This window comes from Lactuca sativa, chromosome 3, assembly GCF_002870075.4.
Source record: "Lactuca sativa cultivar Salinas chromosome 3, Lsat_Salinas_v11, whole genome shotgun sequence".
Classification (NCBI taxonomy): Eukaryota; Viridiplantae; Streptophyta; class Magnoliopsida; order Asterales; family Asteraceae; genus Lactuca; species Lactuca sativa.
The window spans coordinates 8,333,501-8,355,758 of NC_056625.2; the positions used below are offsets into that span (position 1 = coordinate 8,333,501).

The following is a 22,258-nucleotide window of genomic DNA, read 5'->3' on the forward strand; positions in this document are numbered from 1 at the left end:
CCCTGGAGTAACTAGTGCCCATAAGAAATTCAAGTCCGTCGAAGGCACTCTCTCACTATTCTTATGATGCGTGAGAGACATAGAGATCAACTGGTGCAACATTCGGTATGTAGTAGACCGAATCATCCCCCCTCGAGCGGTAGATGGTGTATAAACTCCTCCCGTAATCTCGGCCCAAAAGGTGTTCTCGTTATAGTCCTCCGGCCGGTCCATGAGACAATCAGCAAGGAATGCCGGGAAGTGGACACTCCTCGTCTCATCGACTGTGTAAATACCAACCCAAGTCGTAAGCTCTATGACGCTGCATTCCCGGCTCACTCCCCCCAATATGAAGGCAAAAGTTGTCCTGTCATCGAGTGCCTTCCTAGGATCATAGGAAACTGTAGCGTAAAACTCCAGCAAAAACTCTCGATATACAGGCTCTTGGATCCTGAACAAACGTGCCCATCCCTGACACACAAACAATTCCACACCACTCGCGTCCAAGTGTGTGTATTGCAAAAATTCCTGGATCAATGCAACAAGTCCAGTCCTGGTAGCCAATTCCCAATCAAATGAGGGTGCAATATCAATCTCCTTTGTGAGAAGCAAACTCAAGTTGGTAACATAACGCGCCCGGGTAGCATCGTTCAGCGTTTGCGGAAATTGTAAAAAACGATGATCGGTCACATCCTCAGGTGGGTTGGTTCTTTGTGTCCTTCGGGCCATAATCTGCACAAACAAACACAAGCACAAAACAAAACACCATTTCACAGAATTAACAACCTTTTAAACCAACAAAATGGAACTGGATAGGGACAGTACGCTGGGCGTACATCCAGCATACGCTGGGCGTACATCCAGGTTCCACAGATCTACGTCCCGATTACTTTACTTGTGCTAAAATCATAACCCAACTTAAGATAAACACAGCAGGGCAGCAGACTGTTAATATTTTCGTGGTCCAAATGCAGTAGGAACAAAAAAAACGTGACCACCCTTAAAAATCAATCCCCATTATCCCGTAACTAGTGACAATCAAGTGTAGCAGTCAAGAACTCGAAATCAGTCAAGAACTCGAAGTCAACAGGGGTACGCTTGGCATACACCCCCGAGGTCAAATCAATGGTGTGGGACGGGGTTAAGACGAAATTAGGTCCTAGGGTTTAGTTTATTAACCGAAATCGGTCCATTCAAGCCCTAATCAACACTTACATTTGCGAAATCGGCCCTAATTCAAGAACCCCATAAACCCTAGATTTTGAACAAAGGCTAAATGCAACTTATTCCATCGATTGAAACACAAATACATAACATTGAGTAACCGAAAAACTTACTTGTGTGTTGATTTTGACAAGAAAAGAAGCAAAATTGAGATTATTGGAAGGGAGTTGTCGTCACAGTTCGTGTGCGAGAGAGGAGTTGTGAAAAGAATAAAGAAGAAGTCAACGGGTCAAAAGATATACCTGGTCGCCGTGTTACGCGGGGCGTAACATTAACCCCCTGAAATGTCTATCCGCGATCAGATGTTGAATTATGATGGGCGTAATATAACTTACGCGGGGCGTAAGTTTAATTGAAAATTTTCTTTTTCTTTAATTTAACTTCCTTTTCTTTTTAATTATTTAATCTAGGGACTTAAAGCTTATTTATTTTTTCCTTTTTAATTTCTTAAGCTAATGATGCCTTCATGATGAGTGATAATAAAAAAAACGGAGATGTCATAATCACTTATCTTTGTCAAGATCAAACAACAATGGTTGATCAAAAACCTTTGCATGCAAGAATTGGTTTGCGAAAACACCCACTTTTGGGACCCGTTAGAATATTTCCTTTGTTTTCCTTGCACCTTTAACTAAAAGCGGAACAAGAAGTGACCTAACTAGTCAAGAACAGCAAGAGCTCGGTCTTCCACTTAACCACCACAATACGCCTTGCTATACTACGCCTCATGGATTGAGTTGGACAAATCAACAAAGTAGTAGGCTAAGCAGGTCAAGAATTCCCTAATCGCTTTCATCCTCGAAACCCATGCAAAAAGTAAAGTCAAGCAATGTGTAAAATCCCAAATTCCTGCAAAATAATAACAAGAACCTTCCCGACAAGTGAAATGATATCATCGAAAATCAAACTAAAAATAAAAACTAACTAAAAACAAATAACGAATAATCAAATAAACTAAATTAATGACAAACCGTTCCCCGGTAACAACGCCAAAAACTTGATGTGCACAAAAGTACCCACTAATTTTAATATTTATAACCTAACAAACTTAGACTATCTATGCACTTATAGGCAGTGTACCTAGTCAGATTATAGTATAGTTTAGGTAAGTCGGGTGTCGATCACAGGGAACGGTTGATTAATTTAATATATTTAATTATAGGTTATAGGTCACATGAAAATAATAAAGAAATATCAAACTAACAATTAATTAACTACTCTCGATAAACTAATAGGAAAACAAATCTCTTCAGGTACTTTGGTTTAGACAAATTACACCTTAAAAACATAGACAATTGCATATATAAATTCATTTATTCATATTCACCGATTCCTAAAATGATTAGATTCGCGTTCACTATAACTAATCCTTTAGCAAACAAGTCAATTCAAACAGTGATCAGTTGATTAAACTAACATGCTTCCTAGTGTTCAGTTCATATCAAGCAAGACTTGTAAATATAGTTAATCAATTTCGACATTTAATTAACCTCTTAATGATGGTCATCAAACAAGGCTCACACATTAACTTACTTATTCTCAAATTAATTCTAGTTTCACATTCGTTATTTCTAGTCTTATAATCTCGATGGTCATCAAAAATCATAAGAGACAAGCAAATCAAGCAGATGTTCATACAACTTAATTCACTTAACAATTAACAGAAAATAATCATCACTAATACATGAGGATCTTTTAACAAGCTTGGCAAGATAAATTAAACACAAAGAAACTATTTAATATAGCAATTAGTCTAATAATCAAAGCTTCATTCAATCATAAACACAAAATAAAAGGTTTTTATACCTAAATCAGAAACTAAATACAGAAAAGTACCACAATGGAATGCTAAACATGGTCACGTTAACAACCCATATGATTACCGACATGTATCCGCTCTCCAACCCTTCCGATCTCTGCTCCCGTTAGCTTAACAGCCTTCCGGCCGCCTTCTAGACCCTCAAAACGACTTAACAGAAGTTAATTGTCGACTAAATTAGGTTAGAAGTCGAATCCCCCCTCCTAGTTAGCTGAAAATCGACTTTTATAATCTTTGTGGCCGACCTAAGTACGCTGGGCGTACTTAGGATTACGCGGGGCGTACTCAAGATAATTACGCGATCAAGTCTATCCGGTGCAAGCGTGTACGCGGCGCGTACCATTAATTTACGCAAGGCGTAACCGCTTTGGTCATTACGTGGGGCGTAATCCACTTCTTCAGCATATTTAATTTCTTTTAGCTCTTAAGTCCGGTTTCCACTTCGGTCTTTTCTTTTGTGCTTTATTGACAACGAATAGCTGCAAAACATAATTCAAAGCATTATGAGTACTTTTTAGTTCTAAATAGAATAAATAAGGCCAAAATATTAAGATAAAGTGCATAAATATATATATAAAAATACACATATCAATCACTCAACATGATTGGCACTGAAATAGAATTTGTTTAACACGATAGTTTACAAACCTCAAGTCGTATGCTAGTGTTTAATAGGTTTACTCTTGATTAGTTCTTGAATCTTTTCAAGATCTTCAGACTCCCACTGACCTCTTGACATATTAGATTCTCTTATCAAGAAACATTTCTTGATAAACAAATCTCCAAGAGTTAGTGGGTGTCTATATCAAGACAAACACTACACACCAATTTCAAACGTGCAAGAGTAAGAGATACAATTTTCTTCTTCTCATTTGAAGAGTGTGCGTCACTCAATTCACAATCTTGGAGTACGATTCTAAGACTTGATTTTGGAACGAAGTATAACTCATCCTTTTGATTTAACCATTTCAACAATTTCCAATTCCTCCTCTTAGCCATACTAGTGCACTAAGATGTCCTTTAGAGGATCAATTGTGATATGGTTCTTAATCATTAATACGATCATAACACTGATATAAAAGTACTCACCCTTCTTCTTAGATTGGAGAAACTTTTATCTTTCTGCCTTCATTGACTCTTCTTATTCGTTCTGCTATTCATTGAAACTTTTGATTGATTAAGAATTACACTTAATCTTGTAAGTATAACCACATTTACCATACTTTTGGTAAATTATGATGAATAGTCTCATTTTTATTTGTGGTGGACTTGACTAGTGCACAACATTGTGTTCGAGTCCTTTAGTCCTTCACTTGACTCACATACTTGTGTGATCAAGGAATTAGTCTTAATTTCCTAAGTACCAAGATTTCCATACATCATATGATTCTAATTTTTTGTCCAATTGCAACTTAGGTGATTGGAATCTTTCCTTACTTAGAAAATTTTGACATTACCATAAATAACATAACTAAGAATCACATCCATTTATAGAAATACACAAACATCAAATTTTCACAATGATTTCATTGCAAGGATATATATATATATATATATATATATATATATATATATAAAAGACAAATCAAAGTTTATGTTATTCATAAAAGTAGTGGAAAACATGTCCTTATAATGCAAAATCAACTGAAAAACTATGTAATCAAATATTCCTAACAACTATATCATAACTTTCTATGCTCAAAATCTGATCTTCGAATCCATGCAATTGTGATCCATTTCTTCGTGATTAGAGTCATCTTGCTCTTCCATCAAGCTTTCTCTCTTTTCTCTGATCCTGCAAAACATTCAAATGTAATCTTATCACATTATGTATTAATAATCAATGAATAGGAACTTAATGGAGTTAGATAGTGGGTATTATTTGAAGTAGAGCCATACTTCTTGACTCTCCCATCTCTTAGATTCTTTAGGTCCTCTGGGCTGCTTCGTATCCAACGCCCTTTCTCTTGGCAGCAGAAACAGGTGGTTTCTCCTGGAGCGACCACGGAAGCAGGGTTGGTTGAATTACCAGACAAATATGCTCCATTACTTTGCCAAATCATTTCTGATTCGGCAGCAATAAGCATGTAAGTTAGGTCAATGAGTGCCGCGTCAAGATCCATAATATAATACTCTCTTATAAACTTATCATATGATTTAGGGGGTGACTGAAGAACCCAGTCTACAACCAACTTCTTTGGAAAAGGTACACCCAACATTGTCAACCTATCGATGTGTGATTTCATCCCTAGGACGTGAGCACACACGTATTTTCCATCTTCATGTTTCATTGCTAACAGGGCTTGAGTGATTTTGAAGTTTTCAATTCTTCGATCTTGTGGGTTTGGGAGAACAAAAAGAGGAGGTGGAGGAAGTGAAACCAAGCTAGTCCACAATGCAGGGATCGATCTTTCACCTTCATTGTAACAGACTTTCACTTTGAGCAGGAAAACCTTTTCCATGGGATTCAGGAAGACCACGGTTAGATTCAGACATCTACAAAACGGGAGAAAAATCAAGTTAGTTGATTTATTGAGTCCCTAATAAATCACCCAAATGAGATATTAAGGCTAGGATCCAACACAATACTCTACAACTTGGGAGAGGGATGTCGTAACCCAAATTGCAGAACATTTAAAGGTAAGTGAATGACGATTCATTAATTTTCCATCATGAAAAACAAAAAAGAGATTAGGTTTTAAATGTATTGAAAAACTCCTAGATCCTTTTAGATTCATTGAACTTTTCAATGGCATGTTTAAATCTCGATATGCCCCTTGATTTGTGACTGGGATGCTGAGGATCACAAAACATGGTGTGAATAACCATGCAAACTTACATGGTGCCCCCAATTTTACAGTCACATATTCGATGTGCCAGTTAACCACACACACTCCACCGAACTATGACAAACATTGAGTCACCCTTTGCTAGCTTTGCTTAGAACCATTTAATGTGCCAGTTAACCACACATGCTCCACTAACGTCTTCGCAAGAGTGTAATTTCATGGAATTGCATCAAATTCACTTTTGCCTAAAGTAACTAAGATTGGGAATTTTTGTAAAAATAAAATATTTAGTTACTTTATACTTCATTATACTTTTAATGGAAAGGGTTAGCTCTATCCTACCCGTTCGGCTAACGACCCTCCACCAATCAAGGAAGCGGTGGGTGAGAGTGGACATCCATTAAGCGACCATTTTATAGGCCATAACCTTAGACCCCCCTTATAGATCGACTTCGTGAATGAGGCCTACTAACGGTAAGACTAGCAGTTTAAGTTATACATATATAATATTAGACCTTTAATGTTATATATAGTATAAGGGTGTATTTTACACTTTTAAAATACTAGGTGATCTAATTTAATAAATTGCACTTTTAATTTAAATAAATGCAAACCATATTACTATAAATTTATTAACTCTCTTTTAATTATACACTTGATTAATTTAATAAAACCATAAGGGTGCAATTTGAACTTTTTCAAAAATTAGGGTTTTAAAATTTAAAATTTCAAAAATTAAACTATTAATCAAACAATTTTAAATTCCAAAACTCGAGGGCAAGTCTTGAAACATTTCAACACATTAGGGTTTAGGATTTAAATATTTCAAAATTAAACTTTTAATCAAAAATTTAAATTCCAAAACTTGAAGGCTAGTTTTGAAACTTTTCAAAACATTATCAAGAATATTCTAGATCAAAAATTTAAATACGATAGTTAACAATTATTTATGGTTATCTAATTTTGACCTAGTCCAATTACTTGCAAGATAATTCACCAAATAACTTAAATAATTAAACATTATCTTATAAGGCAACAAATATTTGATTAATTGGCAATTATCTACTATTTTGACAAGGATAATCACCCAATATCATAAAAATCCAATTCTTATCAATAAATCGTTTTGGTAATTATCCCACAGCAAAAGAGCATAAAATCCCGAGTTTCCCTCTGTCTGTCCCCCGGACTCGCTAAGTCGACCTGACTCGCCGAGTTCATCCACTCACTCGCCGAGTCAGTCAGGCAGAGAGGAAAAAATTCAATTTTCAGGCAATAAACGATCATATATGCATCAAATTCATCAACAAACAACCCTAGGCTCTGATACCACTAATGGGTTTTGAGCACTACAACATTCCTATGGTGTACATGCAAACCCTAAAGCTTTGGATCTAGTTTGTCTAAGAAACATGCAATAATCATCCAAAGCCATAAACCCTAGATCTAGCATACAATAATAATATTAACATATGAATTAGGGTTTAGATCTTACCTTGATTGTTATGTAGGAATAACAATCTCAATTCCTCCTTGTAATTGGTTTCTGAAAGCTTAGTGTCACAAATGTCACACCTTTAATGGCTCACAAACACCAAGAGCAAGAGGATGAAGAAGGAGAAGAGGAGATGCACTAAAAAATGTCTAGAAACCCTAAGGAAACTCTTAGCCACGTTTTTTGGTGCCCTAGGGGTCCTTAAATAATGAGGCTATTAGGGTAATCTAACAAGGAAACCCTAATTTGACTACTTAGGCCCTAAGCAGCCCATGGACTCCCTCGTTAGAGGTCTTGGGTGATTTCTAATGGGTTTCTCCATAGAATTCGTCCACTCCTCTAATATAGAGTCCATTAGCCCAATATTCAACTATCACACAATTGATAGCTCTAGTCCCCTAAGTTTAATTAATCTCTTTTAGCCACAAAAATAATTCTTAATTAATTATTGACTAATATTAAACAATATGATTTCTCCTTTAATATATTATTCTCACAATATATTAATAAATCATAATTAATCCTCTCTTTCCATAATTCATCCTATCAAGTTGCTTTGGTGAAGGCAACCCAAAAGGACCACGCACCATCGGGTCAAGTACATACCAAAATAGTTATGGACTTAGACACTAATCCAACAACCCCCACAAGACACAACCTGCCAATGCCTACATAATGTAATGCAAATATTTAGAGTTGAGAGAGATAAGGTATGTATGAATAAATAAGTGTAGAAACCTTTGCTCAGTTTGGAGAATATTCAATATTGTTCTGATATTTTGACAAACAGAGTAATGATTCCATCCTTGACCTGTTAGTTTCATACTCACCATCCTTTGCTTCACATATATACGAATGTCCGCTAACATGTTGATAATAGGTTTCTTCTTAGCATCCAAAATGACACTATTAAAGCTCTCTGAAAAGCCATTCTCCACAGACTCACAAGATGAATTGTGAACTTTGAAAAAAGCTAAATACCAAGTCTTTGGATCTCTATCAATAAGATGCATAACAGCTTCAAGATTTAATTTTTCAGTCTATTGCATGACTATGATAAAATGTGCTTTAGTTGTTGCCTTGCTTGCAATCTAAAACAAATTTTCAAACTTGGCTCCAGTAAACTTCTTTCTAAAATTGGCATAAATATTCCTAGCACACTGTCTATGTTCTGCTGTTGGGAATACTTCTTTGAGTGCCTCAACCAAACCCTTCATATAAAGAAGGAACGAAGTTTGAAATGTAAATATTAATTATACTACGTTTAATATTTATGAAACATATTTTTTGTTGATCATAAATTAAAACCAAACCACTTCCATCATCCCAACATTGCAAATCTTTTGAAAGATTTTCAATGAACCATTTCCAATTCTCCTTGTTTTCCACACATACAACCACCCAACTAACTGAGAATATTCCATTGTTACCATCCCTACCAACAACACAAAACATCTCACCTTTGCAAAAACTTTTCAAAAAACAATTTTCCAAGTTAATGATCCTTCTACACCCTCCCCTCCATCCCTCTTTGACTGCAGCAAAGCATATGTCAATCTTGTTGGAGTAGTTCTTACCATCAGGCATTGCATCCACATAAAAATTTAAATAGTGGATCCAATATTTGATCTTTTAATCTCCTTACCATATAACTAGATTCTAGCATAATTTTCTACAACGGTGCCTTCAGCTAGAGTCAATGTATACTTCTTGGCTCTCTTACACTAACTCATACTCACATCAACGCCAAAAGTAGTTTTCACCTCCTCTGTAAGAAATCTGACACCCATCTTTTGATTGTCATTTTTTTAAGTAAAGTGGGTACCTATCCATTTATAAGTGACAATTGTTCCGAATTTTAAATTCTTTGCCCAATTATGGTCACTAATAAGAGACTTGATTTGGAAAGACTTATCATCACTCATCCATGAACCCCAAAACCTAAATGTAAATTTTCCATCACAACATTTGGCTAGCAACCGTCTACTATCATTTTTCACAAAACATAATTGGTAACCATTTGAAACATCATAGTTATAGAGCACGTCTTTCAATTGTTTATGACTCTCAAACCTCATACCTAACACAGGTTCCTACTCCTTCTAATGTAGATTTTTATTGAAAATGTTTGGCAACTCAGGATAAACATCTTCATTGTTATCCATGTCTTCTTCCAAAGGCTCACCCACACCTGCATTTTTACCCATGTCAACATCAGGCCCATTATCCTTTTTGAAAAAAATAAGGGCTGCCATGGTCATCCTCATCGTCATCAACATCTTCATCCTCAGCTCCATGGTCATCCTCATCCTCATCTTCATCCTCATCCTCATCCAAATGCCCTGTATCAACTTCCTTAATTAGTCCCACACCATCAATAACTTATTCCTCTATGTTATCAACAACCTTTTCTTTGTGTTCATCCAACCATTCCTACATGTTACTATTACCAAAATGGTCTACATACTTAGGGAGTATAACACCACATTCATAAGAAATTGATATAAAATGGGCATAATCCATCGATCTCATTGGTAATTAAGGTCAAACCTTTTGGAAAATCAATATTTGGTTGGTAGTAATAGAGCTTCTCACACTTTTCTCCAGTGAACATTTCGATAAACTCATAACACCCATTCTTGTCTATGCCTGCAAAATCGATGTCCGACAACCTCTAAGTAATCCCACCGGTGTAGCGTATGGGGTATTTGGCGAAAACTCCTTGGAAGTGCACATCAAATTGGATGAATACAGGATCCATGTTTGAGGTTTGAGGAGACGAAAACAAGTAAGAGTTTATCGAAAGAGATGGAAGTGGTGAACAGTCGAGGGAAAAAGGTCTCGTTTAATATCTGTAAAGCTATGTAATGAATAGTGAGTGAACAAATTATTATGTGGCATTATTTAATGACATGTCAATGGACGAACTACACATTTATCACGATATGTCGTTTAAGTAAAACATGTGGCCTAAATATGACCGGCTGACCCCTTCATAAATGAAATAATGACGTAATCGACCCGACAAAATATAGTTTCTTCCCTCATAAAGCCACTTACAAAGTTAAGTGACTAAAAGGGCCAACCATAGAAATTTCATAGGGCGTATGTGCCATTTTTCAGGTACCTATATTTATGGGTATGTAACTCAAGCTATATTTATCCAAATCGGTTGATTCTTGTGCATAACATGTAACCAAAGAAAATGCAAGAAAAAAAGTTAAACTAATTTCTAACATGTAACCAAGACATGGAAGAAAATGAAAAAAATAAAAAAAACTAATATGTGTTCACATGAGAGAGTTGTGAGTGTTCAAAATATAGGAAAATTATTATTAGAGTATTTAATAGTAAGTAAAACAGGAGGAAAATTATGCACATACTTAGTATGAAAATTTTAGTTTTCAAGTACCTATGTTTAGGGCTATATAATTCATGTTATACTTATCTAAATTAGTAGCTTCGTGAGCTTAACATATAGCCAAGACAAAGAAGAAGACCCAAGAATAAAATTAGCTTATTTGAAGCTTTTACGAAAGAGTAATCAGGGTTGTAATATGGCATGGTTTGGTAACTTTTATCCAAATCCGCAGACAACAACCGGGTAGCACTGAGAACAAAAAAGTGGAAATACGAGGAACCAAATACCAAACCAATAAATGACATATGGTATGGTTCGATACCAATACCGACTCATGGTACTTAGTTCAATACTTTCGGTCAAATTCCTTACCCATAGACAAAAGTAGCCATAAACTTTTAAAAAGGGTAAAATGGCATATAAAATGAAAACTAAAAGATAAAATATTTTAAAAGTTCTATGAATTTACTTCAGAAACATTTTATTTAAAATAAAATATTTAAGTTGGTATTCCCAAACAAAACTTTTTTTGATTCATATTTTATATTAAAAAACAAAAGTCTTAAAAGCTAGTATCCGAACATACCTTACTTTGCAAAAAAAAAAAGGAAAAAAAATAATTTTTCTTTTCAAGTAATCACAATATGAAGGAATTCAAAAACAACTATTGATTTATTAGTTTTTGAGTGTGTATATATATATATATATATATATATATATATATATATATATATATATATATATATATATATATATATATATATATATATAAAGAGAGAGAGAGAGAGAGAGAGAGCTATATTCAAATGTGAATTGATATATATTGTGTTAATGCTATTTTGTAATAATGAGAAAGAATATGTTGTTTGATAATGTGAATACGTTCAATCTTAGATAACTATTGTCATTATCATGCATTCTCACCAATTAAATCGTCTATAAGGTTATTATAGACATTTTTGTATTATTATTCTCATTCTATCAAAATGTTGTCAAGATGTTTATTGAGTTGTATTCTGTAAGAATGAGAATGCGTGAGAACAAAAATGAATAAAAATTAGTGAGAATGCATGTAAATGACAATAATTATGAGAAGATGAGGTTCAATAGAAAATCATTATTAACGATGGAACCAATTAACCAATTTTTTTTTTTCAACTTTTAGAGAAGATTTTTATCAATAAAAAAACTAAAAATACAAAAATTCATAATTTTTTTTTTTATCTTTTTCCGATTAGGTCAAATTTGATAAAAAAAAATTTACTCATTTTTTCGTTAAATTCACAGTGTAAATCTGTGTAGATTCACAATGTGAATCTAGATTCACACGGTGAATCCGGAAAATATATAATTTATTTTTTAGCATTCACAATGTGAAGTTATGAATTTAGATATTTTTTCGATAAAAAATGAACTCTAAAACTTGAATAAATATTTGGTTCCTTGAAGAACCATTTATAGTGGTTCTCTATTAAACTTTTCCGTGTGTGTGTATATATATATATATATATATATATATATATATATATATATATATATATATATATATATATAGAGAGAGAGAGAGAGAGAGAGAGAGAAAACCTTACTTTTTAGTCATCAAAAATCATAAGAGACAAGCAATCGAGCAGATGTTCAAGCAACTCAATTCACTTAACAATTAACAGAAAATAATCATCATTAACACATGAGGATCTTTAAACAAGTTTGGCAAGATAAATTAAACACAAATAAACTATTTAATATAGCAATTAGTCTAATAATCAAAGCTTCATTCAATCATAAACACAAAGTAAAAGGTTTTTACACCTAAATCAGAAACTTAATACCGAAAAGCACCACAATGGAATGCTAAACATGGTCACGTTAACAATCCATATGATAACCGACATGTATCCGCTCTCCAATCCTTCCGATCTCCGCTCCCGTTAGCTTAACGGCCTTCCGGCCGCCTTCTAGACCCTCAAAACGGCTTAACAGAAGTTAATTGTCGACTAAATTAGGTTAGAAGTCGAATCCTCCAATCGATCTGTGGAATTATCTTTAAATATACGAATCGACTCGTCGAGTCAAGTGGTGACTCGTCGAGTCCCTCTCACATTCCCCGTATTGCGATAACTCTCTGGGATCCCGAGTCATTATCTTCTCGATTCTTCGATTGGACTCGCCGAGTAGACGATCTGACTCGCCGAGTAGGTGCCTTTTTCAGTGTTTTTCTTCTTTATTCCATTCTCAATCTTCTAACTGTTTCTCCCGCTTCCTTTCGCTTCCGAGCTTCATCTTTGGACTGAAAAACATAATTTAACACTTTTAAGTACCTTTTGTCCATAATATGCGATAATTAAGTTAATAAATGAATAAAAATGTATACTTAATATGAACTAATTATGCACATATCAAAATACCCCACACTTGTCTTTTGCTTGCCCCCAAGCAAAACTGAATTTTAAACATATTAGAATCATATATAACAACTCCAATCTAACCCAGCCATTATGCCAAGACCGCAACGCATACATTTGTGTCTAAAATTTTTCCTAAAAACCTCCCATACTCCAAATACTCACAATCCTCATAAACACTTGCCCACTCATCCCGAACTATGCTCATTTTATGCAACCCTCTGAATCCATCCGCAGAAAACCTCTTACCCTCAAGGTGTTTTTAATTGAGCCACCCAAGCATACATAATCTAGAATTACAACTTTTTGATACCATTATGGAGCTCTTTTGAATTCATCTCTTCTTTGATATTTGCTTTGATCTCTTTGAATTCACCACCTTTATTGTTCGATTTCCGGGTATCTTCAATTTTTTTGGATTTCTTGGAATTTTGATCTTTTGATCTTCACTTTAATTGCTCCAAAATTCATACAATTTCTTTTGTATTTTTTTTTCACATGTATACCTTATCATTTTTTTTTCACTCAAAACCCTACATGCTTAAGCAGGGGCGCTCAATCTCAACCTTTATTGGCTAATGATAAAAATTTTCCTGGATACATTTCAGGTTTAGGCTGCTAAACATATTACATCCTTCGGGCTGAGCAAGATCGTGTTTTTGTCTCATGATTTCACTGAAATAAGGAAGCCACAAATGCACTAGAACGTATATAGACTCAACTAAACATTTGGGTTATCATGCAATTATCAACACAACTCTAACATGGAATCCTAATTTTTTTACCAAAATTTTCTAAATAAAATCCTAAGTAATACTTTTGGTATGCAAAATTTTAAAATTATCCTAAATTAAGACTCTAGATTTTCTATTATGTAACCAACCCCCTACCCCACACTTATTTGATGCAATGCCCTCATTGCATATTATGCCTAATATAAACATAAAAATAAACTAAAGAGGGAATTGGAACAAACTCCCCTGGGATAGCAGTCGATAGGCTGATCACTTCCATTTTAGTTCCAACTTCAATTAACTTTAGACATGGTAACATCTCATCCATGCCTTGGGTGTCAAAACTCGTGTGGGTCGCTCCAAATACGCGGAAAACAGTGTAAGATCTCCAGGAATGATTACGGAAAAGATAAATAGTCAAGTGGTACTCTAATTAGCATCAAATCAGCAGCCCCTTCGACATGAAACCAAACGACTCGTCGAGTATATACCAGACTCGTCGAGTTACTTCGGGAAATCTTCGGATTTATGAGAATTAAGGGCGACTCGTCGAGTCAGTTTAGTACACTCGACGAGTTGGTCACTGAATGAAAATTATAGAATTCTGCATCTGATCTAGCTTCCAATAAACTCTCTATACTTTCTGTTCACTTCTAGACTCCCTTGCCAACATCTCTAAGGACCGGACTCAATAGTTTAACTCTAACGCTCTTCCTTTCTTGACTCTCTTTCTCACTTTGATTCCCTGACTCTAAACCCATTTGAAGCTAGTACTCCTAATTCAATTCTGAAAGCATCTGAAGGGTAAAAGTTTTGCAAAGATCTGAAACATCAAGAGCATCAACATGGAAAACAAAATTTAAACAAACTAAAAATAAAAATAAAAACTCACTAAAATAACTAAAAAAACAAAATAACAAAAAAAGGATATCATAATCACTCGTCTTCGTCGAAATCAAGCTACAATTGTTGATTAAATCCCTTGCATGCAAGAGGTAGTTTGTGAAAAAGAACAGCAAGAGCTCGGTCTTCCACTTAACCACCACGACACGCCTTGCTATACTACTTCTCATAGATTGAGTTGGAAAAATCAACAAAGTAATAGACTAAACAAGTCAAGAATTCCCTAATCGCTTGCAATCTCAAAACCCATGCAAAAAGTAAAACCAAACAATGTGTATGATCACGAATTCCTGCACATAGCAACAAAAATCTTCCCGACAAGTGACATAATATCAACGAAAATAAAATAAAAATAAAAAAAATAAAAACAAATAACGAATAATCAAATAAACTAAATTAATTGATAGTCGTTCCCCGGCAACGGCGCCAAAAACTTTATGTGCACAAAAGTACCCACTAATTTTAATATTTATAACCTAACAAACTTAGACTATCTATGCACTTATAGTCAGTGTACCTAGTCAGATTACAGTATAGCTTAGGTAAGTCGGGTGTCGATCACAGGGAACGGTGGATTAATTTAACATATTTGATTATAGGTTACAGGTCACACGAAAAGAATCAAGAAATAGTTTAATAAATCTCAAACTAACAATTAATTAACAACTCTCGATAAACTAACAGGAAAGCAAATCTCTTCAGGTACTTTGGTTTAAACAAATTACACCTTAAAAACATAGACAATTGCATACACAAATTCATTTATTCATGTTCACCGATTCCTAAAATGATTAGATTCATGTTCACTATAACTAATCCTTTAGCAAACAAGTCAATTCAAACAGTGATCAGTTGATTAAACTAACATGCTTCCTAGTGTTCAGTTCGTATCAGGCAAGACTTGTAAATATAGTTAATCAATGTAGACATTTAATTAACCTCTTGTTGATGGTCATCAAACAAGGCTCACACATTAACTTACTTATTCTCAAATTAATTCTAGTTTCACATTCGTTATTTCTAGTCTTATAATCTCAATGGTCATCAAAAATCATAAGAGATAAGCAATCGAGCAGATGTTCAAGCAACTCAATTCACTTAACAATTAACAGAAAATAATCATCATTAACACATGAGGATCTTTAAACAAGCTTGGCAAGATAAATTAAACACAAATAAACTATTTAATATAGCAATTAGTCTAATAATCAAAGCTTCATTCAATCATAAACACAAAGTAAAAGGTTTTTACACTTAAATCAGAAACTTAATACCGAAAAGTACCACAATGGAATGCTAAACATGGTCACGTTAACAATCCATATGATAACCGACATGTATCCACTCTCCAATCCTTCCGATCTCCGCTCCCGTTAGCTTAACGGCCTTCCGGCCGCCTTCTAGACCCTCAAAACGGCTTAACAGAAGTTAATTGTCGACTAAATTAGGTTAGAAGTCGAATCCTCCAATCGATCTGTGGAATTATCTTTAAATATACGAATCGACTCGTCGAGTCAAGTGGTGACTCGTCAAGTCCCTCTCACATTCCCCGTATTGCGATAACTCTCTGGGATCCCGAGTCATTATCTTCTCGATTCTTCGATTGGACTCGCCGAGTAGACGATCTGACTCGCCGAGTAGGTGCCTTTTTCAGTGTTTTTCTTCTTTATTCCATTCTCAATCTTCTAACTATTTCTCCCGCTTCCTTTCGCTTCCGAGCTTCATCTTTGGACTGAAAAACATAATTTAACACTTTTAAGTACCTTTTGTCCATAATATGTGATAATTAAGTTAATAAATGAATAAAAATGTATACTTAATATGAACTAATTATGCACATATCAGCCACATATTCTGCTTCTGCGGTAGAAAGAGATACACACATTTGTTTTCTTGAAGACCAGCTTACAAGTCTTCCTGCTAGAAGTTGGCATCTACCTAAAGTACTTCTTCTATCGAGCTTACAACCTGCATGATCCGCATCGATGAAGGCTTGAAGACTGAAGTCATTGCCTGCAGGATACCATAAACCCATAGATTTTCTTCCTTTAAGATACCTAAGAATTTGTTTGGCTGCGGTCATGTGAGACACTTTTGGATCAGCCTGGTATCTTGCACATACACCAGTTGCGAAGACAATGTCAGGTCTGCTTGCGGTGAGGTACATCAGCGAACCGATGATACCTCTATAAGTCTTATGATCCACAGATTCACCAGAGGGATCAACAGAGATCTTCTAACCGAAGGCCATAGGGACCTTAGCGGAAGAGCAGTTGTCCATTGAATATTTCTTCAGAAGTTCTGTGGTGTATTTTTCTTGATGAATGAAAATTCCTTGCTAAATTTGTTTAACTTGAAGACCTAGAAAGAAGTTGATCTCTCAATTCATGCACATTTTGAATTTGTTGGTCATGAGCAAATTCATCTACCATACCTTGATCAGTAGACCCGAAAATGATATCATCCACATATATTTGTAGCATCATAAGGTGGTCACCATTTGCTTTTCTGAATAATGTGGGATCAATCACTCATCTTTTGTACCCGTATGAGACAAGAAAATCAGAGAGTGTCTCATACCAAGCCCTTGGAGCTTGTTTCAGGCCATAGACTGCTTTTTCAAGCTTATAGCAGTGGTCTGGAAATTCAACATTTTCAAATCCTGGAGGTTGCTGAAGATAAACCTCTTCTTTTAGTTCACCATTGAGGAAAGCACTCTTAACGTCCATTTGGTGTACCTTGACATTTTTGTGGGATGCGTATGCTAGAAATATCCGGATGGTTTCCATGCGTGCTACCGGAGCATACGTTTCATCGTAGTCAATTCCTTCTAGTTGACTGTAGCCCTTGGCAACAAGTCTTGCCTTGTTTCTGATGATTGCGCCAGATTCGTCTAGCTTGTTCTTGAAACCCATCTTGTACCAACAATAGTATGACCTTGTGGAAGAGGAACAAGTTGCCATACTTTATTTCTTTCAAAATTTTCTAATTCTTCTTGCATTGCAGCTATCCAGTCTGGTTCAAGCAATGCTTCTTTGATCGTTCTAGGTTCAACCGAAGACATAAATGCTGCATAATGGCAGTGATCAGATAAGTCCTTGGAAGACCGAGTCTGGATACATGCGGATGGGTTGCCAATAATTTGACCTGGTGGGTGGTCTCTTGTCCATACATGAATACCTGGCATCAGATGATCAGCAGCTGCGGTAGAAGAAATATGTTGGATGTCAGAGGAATCTGCGGTTGGGGATTGCAATTCCCCCTGGATTTGAGAGCATCCTGCTGAAACATCTTGATCTATTGGAGCATAATTTCCTTGAGGAATCGGCAGAGGTTGAGGTTCCCCTTGGATTGCGGATGGGTGTTCCTCTGGAACCTGAGAAGGTTCCCCCTGAAATGCAGATGAAAGAGTGACAATTCTAGGATCAGATCTAGTGTCAATATTATCTATGAGTTCGTCATCTGAGTCCTCCGAAGGTTCGTTTGATGGAGAAGCTTCACTTTGGGCAGGAATGTAAGCAGCATCAGGTACTGGAACCTCAACGGTTGCAACAATATCCGGAGTAGAGCTTTCCCCCTCAACCGGAGAGGTAGAAGTATTGAGCGATACTACTTCAGATAGAGAAGGTCCAGATACATCGGCATGTTGTTGTTGAGCTGTGGGTGACACTAGGACTTCGGATAGTTTCGCTGTTTCAATGGGATCAAACAAATCATCATAGTTGATTTCAACTAGATTCAGAGGTCCGGAGGTGGCTGGAATGTCACTTTCCATGATTGTAGTAGTTTCGGTGGACGGAGGTGCAATGCGGATGTTAGAGTCATCAAATTTCACATCAAAGCTTTCAATGATCAACCTTGTTCTTCTGATGAGCACTCGATATGCAACCTTGTTAGTGGAATAACCAAGGAAGATACCTTCGTCAGACTTTGGTGCAAACTTGTCGAGTTGATCTCTATTGTTGATTACGAAGCATCTACATCCAAAGATATGAAAGAAACGAACATTGGGTTTGTGATTGTTGAGACCTTCATATGGTGTTTTATTGAGACGCTTGCACACAATACTTCGGTTTTGAACAAAGCATGCGGTTGCTACTGCTTCGGCCCAGAAGTAGAGAGGAAGATGGGCGAAGTTAAGCATGGATCTGGTTGCTTCAATGAGTGTGCGGTTCCTTCTCTCTACTACACCATTTTGTTGCGGTGTATAGGGTGTTGAAAAATTGTGAAAGATACCTTTGGAAACTAGGAAACTATTTAGAAGATGATTAGTGAACTCAGTTCCATTGTCACTGCGGATGCGTCTGACTGGAAGCTTGATTTGAAGTTCGATTTCTTTGATGAAGTTAATGAAGATTTGCGGGGTCTCTGATTTGAGTCTGAGAAAGAAGACCCATGTGAAGCATGTATAGTCATCAACAATAACCAGTATATACTTTTTGTGGTGAAGACTAGCTTCGGTTGAAGGACCGCAGAGATTGATGTGTAATAGCTCCAGTGGTTCAGAGATAGAGGAATCCATTATCAGAGGATGGCTTGCTTTTGATTGTTTACCGCATTCGCACGCTGGACTAAGAGTATCATTGCTGAATTTGAGAATGGGGAGACCACGAACTAGTTCTCCACTGACGAGGTTGTTGATGTACCGAAAGTTGAGATGAGCTAGCTTGTGATGCCATAGCCAGCAGACTTTGGATACAGCTTTAGACAGAAAACACAGCTGTGGTTAACCAATGATGAGAGAAACATCTAGAGGATACATCGTGTCTTCGGAGCGAGACTTGATTAAACAAGTGCTGCGATCATTCGTCATTATGTAACAAAATTGATTGTCAAATTCAACTCGATGTCCTGCTTTACATAGTTGGCCAACACTGATAAGATTGTGTTTAAGACCTTCTACATAAGCAACCTTCTGAATGGAAAAGTTCCCCGTAGTGAGAACACCGTAACCTCGGATGACACCGTTCGCATTGTTGCCAAACGTGACATTTCCACCATTGCATATAGGCCTGAAATCCCGAAGGTACTCTAACCTTCCGGTCATGTGCAAGGAGTAGGCACTCTCAATTAACCATTCTTCTGCTTGTTCCTCCTTGCACAAAGCCTGAGAATTATACGGTTAGTTTAGGCATCCAAACAAGTTTGGAGCCAGGGACGAATGATGTATTCTTAAATGATGCATGGTCCGAGATTGCATGGACAGGTCTTTTGTAATCTTTTAGACCTAGTCTTGGGTGTTTGTTCAGATTTGGATTGTTACGAGTCTTTTCAAAAGAATGAGATTTCTGACTTTGATTTGACTTGACATGAGACTTTTGACAGCCGCACTGACATTTGCAAAAAGAGGGTTTGTCATTGAATCTGACATTGTGCTTGGTCAGCGGTTTATGGCGTGAATTGGACTTGAAATTGGTCCGAGGTGGGTAACTTCTGAATGATTTGACATTTGATTTCTAAAAAGTTTGTTTTGAACGAGGTTTCGCACGTGTAAATCTTTGAGTTCCTCTAGGTGGATTTGGTAAAATTCCTTTCCATATGTTTTGATGTGATTTTAAAAGTGTTGGAGTGGGTAAAATTCCTTTCCACTTAGGGTCATTTGAGGAATAGACCTAAAAAACGTAGTTTCTAACAAGTTTGACACCTTTTTGGGTTGTGTCAGAAGTAGCAGGAATGGCTTTTGAAACTGAACTTTCATTTTTGTTTGTTTTCATGAAAGAAGAATTTTTTGAAATGTAATTGTGAAAACAAATTTTTCTGAACTCTTGGATTTTGGAATTCTCATATGTTTCTTATTTTTTTGACAAACTTGGCCTGCTTTTGTTTCGAGATCTATTTTCTTCTTTGAAAGCTCTTTTTGCCAAAAAAATTGGTGAACCGTAGTCATTGTTAATCAACTGCGGTTTCCTGGTAACTTTTGAATGAATTTGAAAACGTGGGCTAGAATCATCAGAACTTGAGGATTCTGGAATTTGAGAGCATTGGCCTACTTCAAAATTTGCTATAGGTAATTCGTGAAAAATCGGTTGAAGAGTTGTAGTTCCTTGAACTGAAGAGCTGCAGTCATTGTTATTCAACTGCGGTGAAGATGATTTGACTATCACAGAGTAGGTTTTAGATGAGACTACGGTGGGACACTTCTGGGACAATTGACTATAGTGTGGAACACTGTGGTCTGAGGACAAAGATGGAAAGTCCTTTGAGACTTCGGGGCCTTCAACAACAATTTCTTCATCAACTACGGATGAAGCTTGAGAATTTCAATGAGTGGTGCTAACGATGGGAGCTTGATCACATGTGTGACTAGAATCCTCGGGCACAATTTCCTCAATGACACAATTATTTCTCAAATAGTGTAATCTACTGAAGTGAGTTTTGATATCTTCGGGAAAAGTCTTGTCATTGACAGGGAAATAAAATTCTCTATTAGGAGGGACATACACTCTGTCTTTGTTGAACCAGGGTGAGGAATCCATTGCGGTAGGATACCCATTTGACCAACCCCAATTATATGTATTGTCTACGGTTCCATTGTTTACCAAATTTTCAATAGCCTCACTTACATTAAACAAATTTTCAATTAAGAGATTTAAGCGTACAATTTCTCTCTGAGCTAAATCTCTCTGATTCAAAGCTATCTCTAATTGGGTTTCACTTAAGATTCTAGCATCTTTCTCTAACTCTAGATCTTTTTCTAACATTGCCATCTTAAGTCTCTTGTTATCCAGTCTTCCTCTCACATGGAACATCTCTTGGGACGCAGCGTTCTTCTCATCTAAGGCTTTGTTATAGTCTGTAAGGACGGCAGCACAAGTGTCATTAAGATCATCTATGTAGGGTTGACAATCATGCATGCTATAGTTTAAAGTTTGGATCATGAGTTTTACTTGTTCAACGATGCTTAGAGTCCCACCTTTCTCCATATAGCAGTGGTTTTTGTTCAACATTTCTGACCCATCATCATCCGCAATGGCCAGCATGCAGATTTTCCCTTTTCCTTTAACACTGTTGATGGTTTCTTCTTCATCCCCTGATGACCAGACTTGATGGTTTCTTTTAACTTGAGCCACATATGCTCTGACCTTTTCTTTTTCTTCCAATTCTTGAGCCATTCGAAGATAGAATGCTCTGTCCTTGACTACATTGGCCTTACAGTCTTTTGCGAAGTGATTTTCTTTATTGCATTTGTGACAAATCACAACATCAGTCTTGTCTTTTGACTGAGTACCGGAGTCATTGTTCTGAGGAGACTGCGATACCTCCTTGGGTTGATTATTCTGAGAGCCTTTAGGATACCGAGAGTGGTTGTTCTGAGGACCGAATTTACGGTTGAATGGAGGTTTATTGAATTGTTGATTCTTGCGGAACGAAGAAAGTGGTATGCGATTGAACTGTTGGCTAACTAGAGCAATAGCCTTCTGAAATTCTTCTTGATCATCATACTCAGAATCTTCTTCGTATGACTGTGGTGTGGTGTCATACGATGAAGAATAGGGTGACTGCGGTGGTGCTTGTGCTATGAGAGCAAGCGGTCCTCCGATGTCAGCACAGT

The 22,258-nt window shown here is 36.3% G+C and overlaps 1 protein-coding gene across 1 annotated transcript; it reads right to left on the reverse strand.

Annotated features, from left to right (window-relative positions):
* Positions 1–9,408: 9,408 nt before the first annotated feature.
* Positions 9,409–18,481, reverse strand: LOC128132716 (uncharacterized). Its single transcript, XM_052769632.1, has 4 exons — positions 18,344–18,481; positions 17,887–18,097; positions 9,559–9,648; positions 9,409–9,497 (listed from the first exon to the last, which is right to left on the reverse strand). Exons 1-4 carry the CDS (start codon positions 18,479–18,481, stop codon positions 9,409–9,411), a joined length of 528 nt encoding a protein of 175 aa, XP_052625592.1.
* Positions 18,482–22,258: the final 3,777 nt, after the last annotated feature.

Coding starts and splice junctions, on each gene's coding strand:
- LOC128132716 (XM_052769632.1), bottom strand. CDS start 18,481: ATGGAAAGTGACATTCCAGCCACCTCCGGACCTCTGAATCTAGTTGAA. Junction 18,098..18,343: donor CTCAACAACAACATGCCGAT/GTATCTGGACCT, acceptor TCTGCATTTCAG/GGGGAACCTTCTCAGGTTCC. Junction 9,498..9,558: donor TGACGATGAGGATGACCATG/GCAGCCCTTATT, acceptor GTAAAAATGCAG/GTGTGGGTGAGCCTTTGGAA.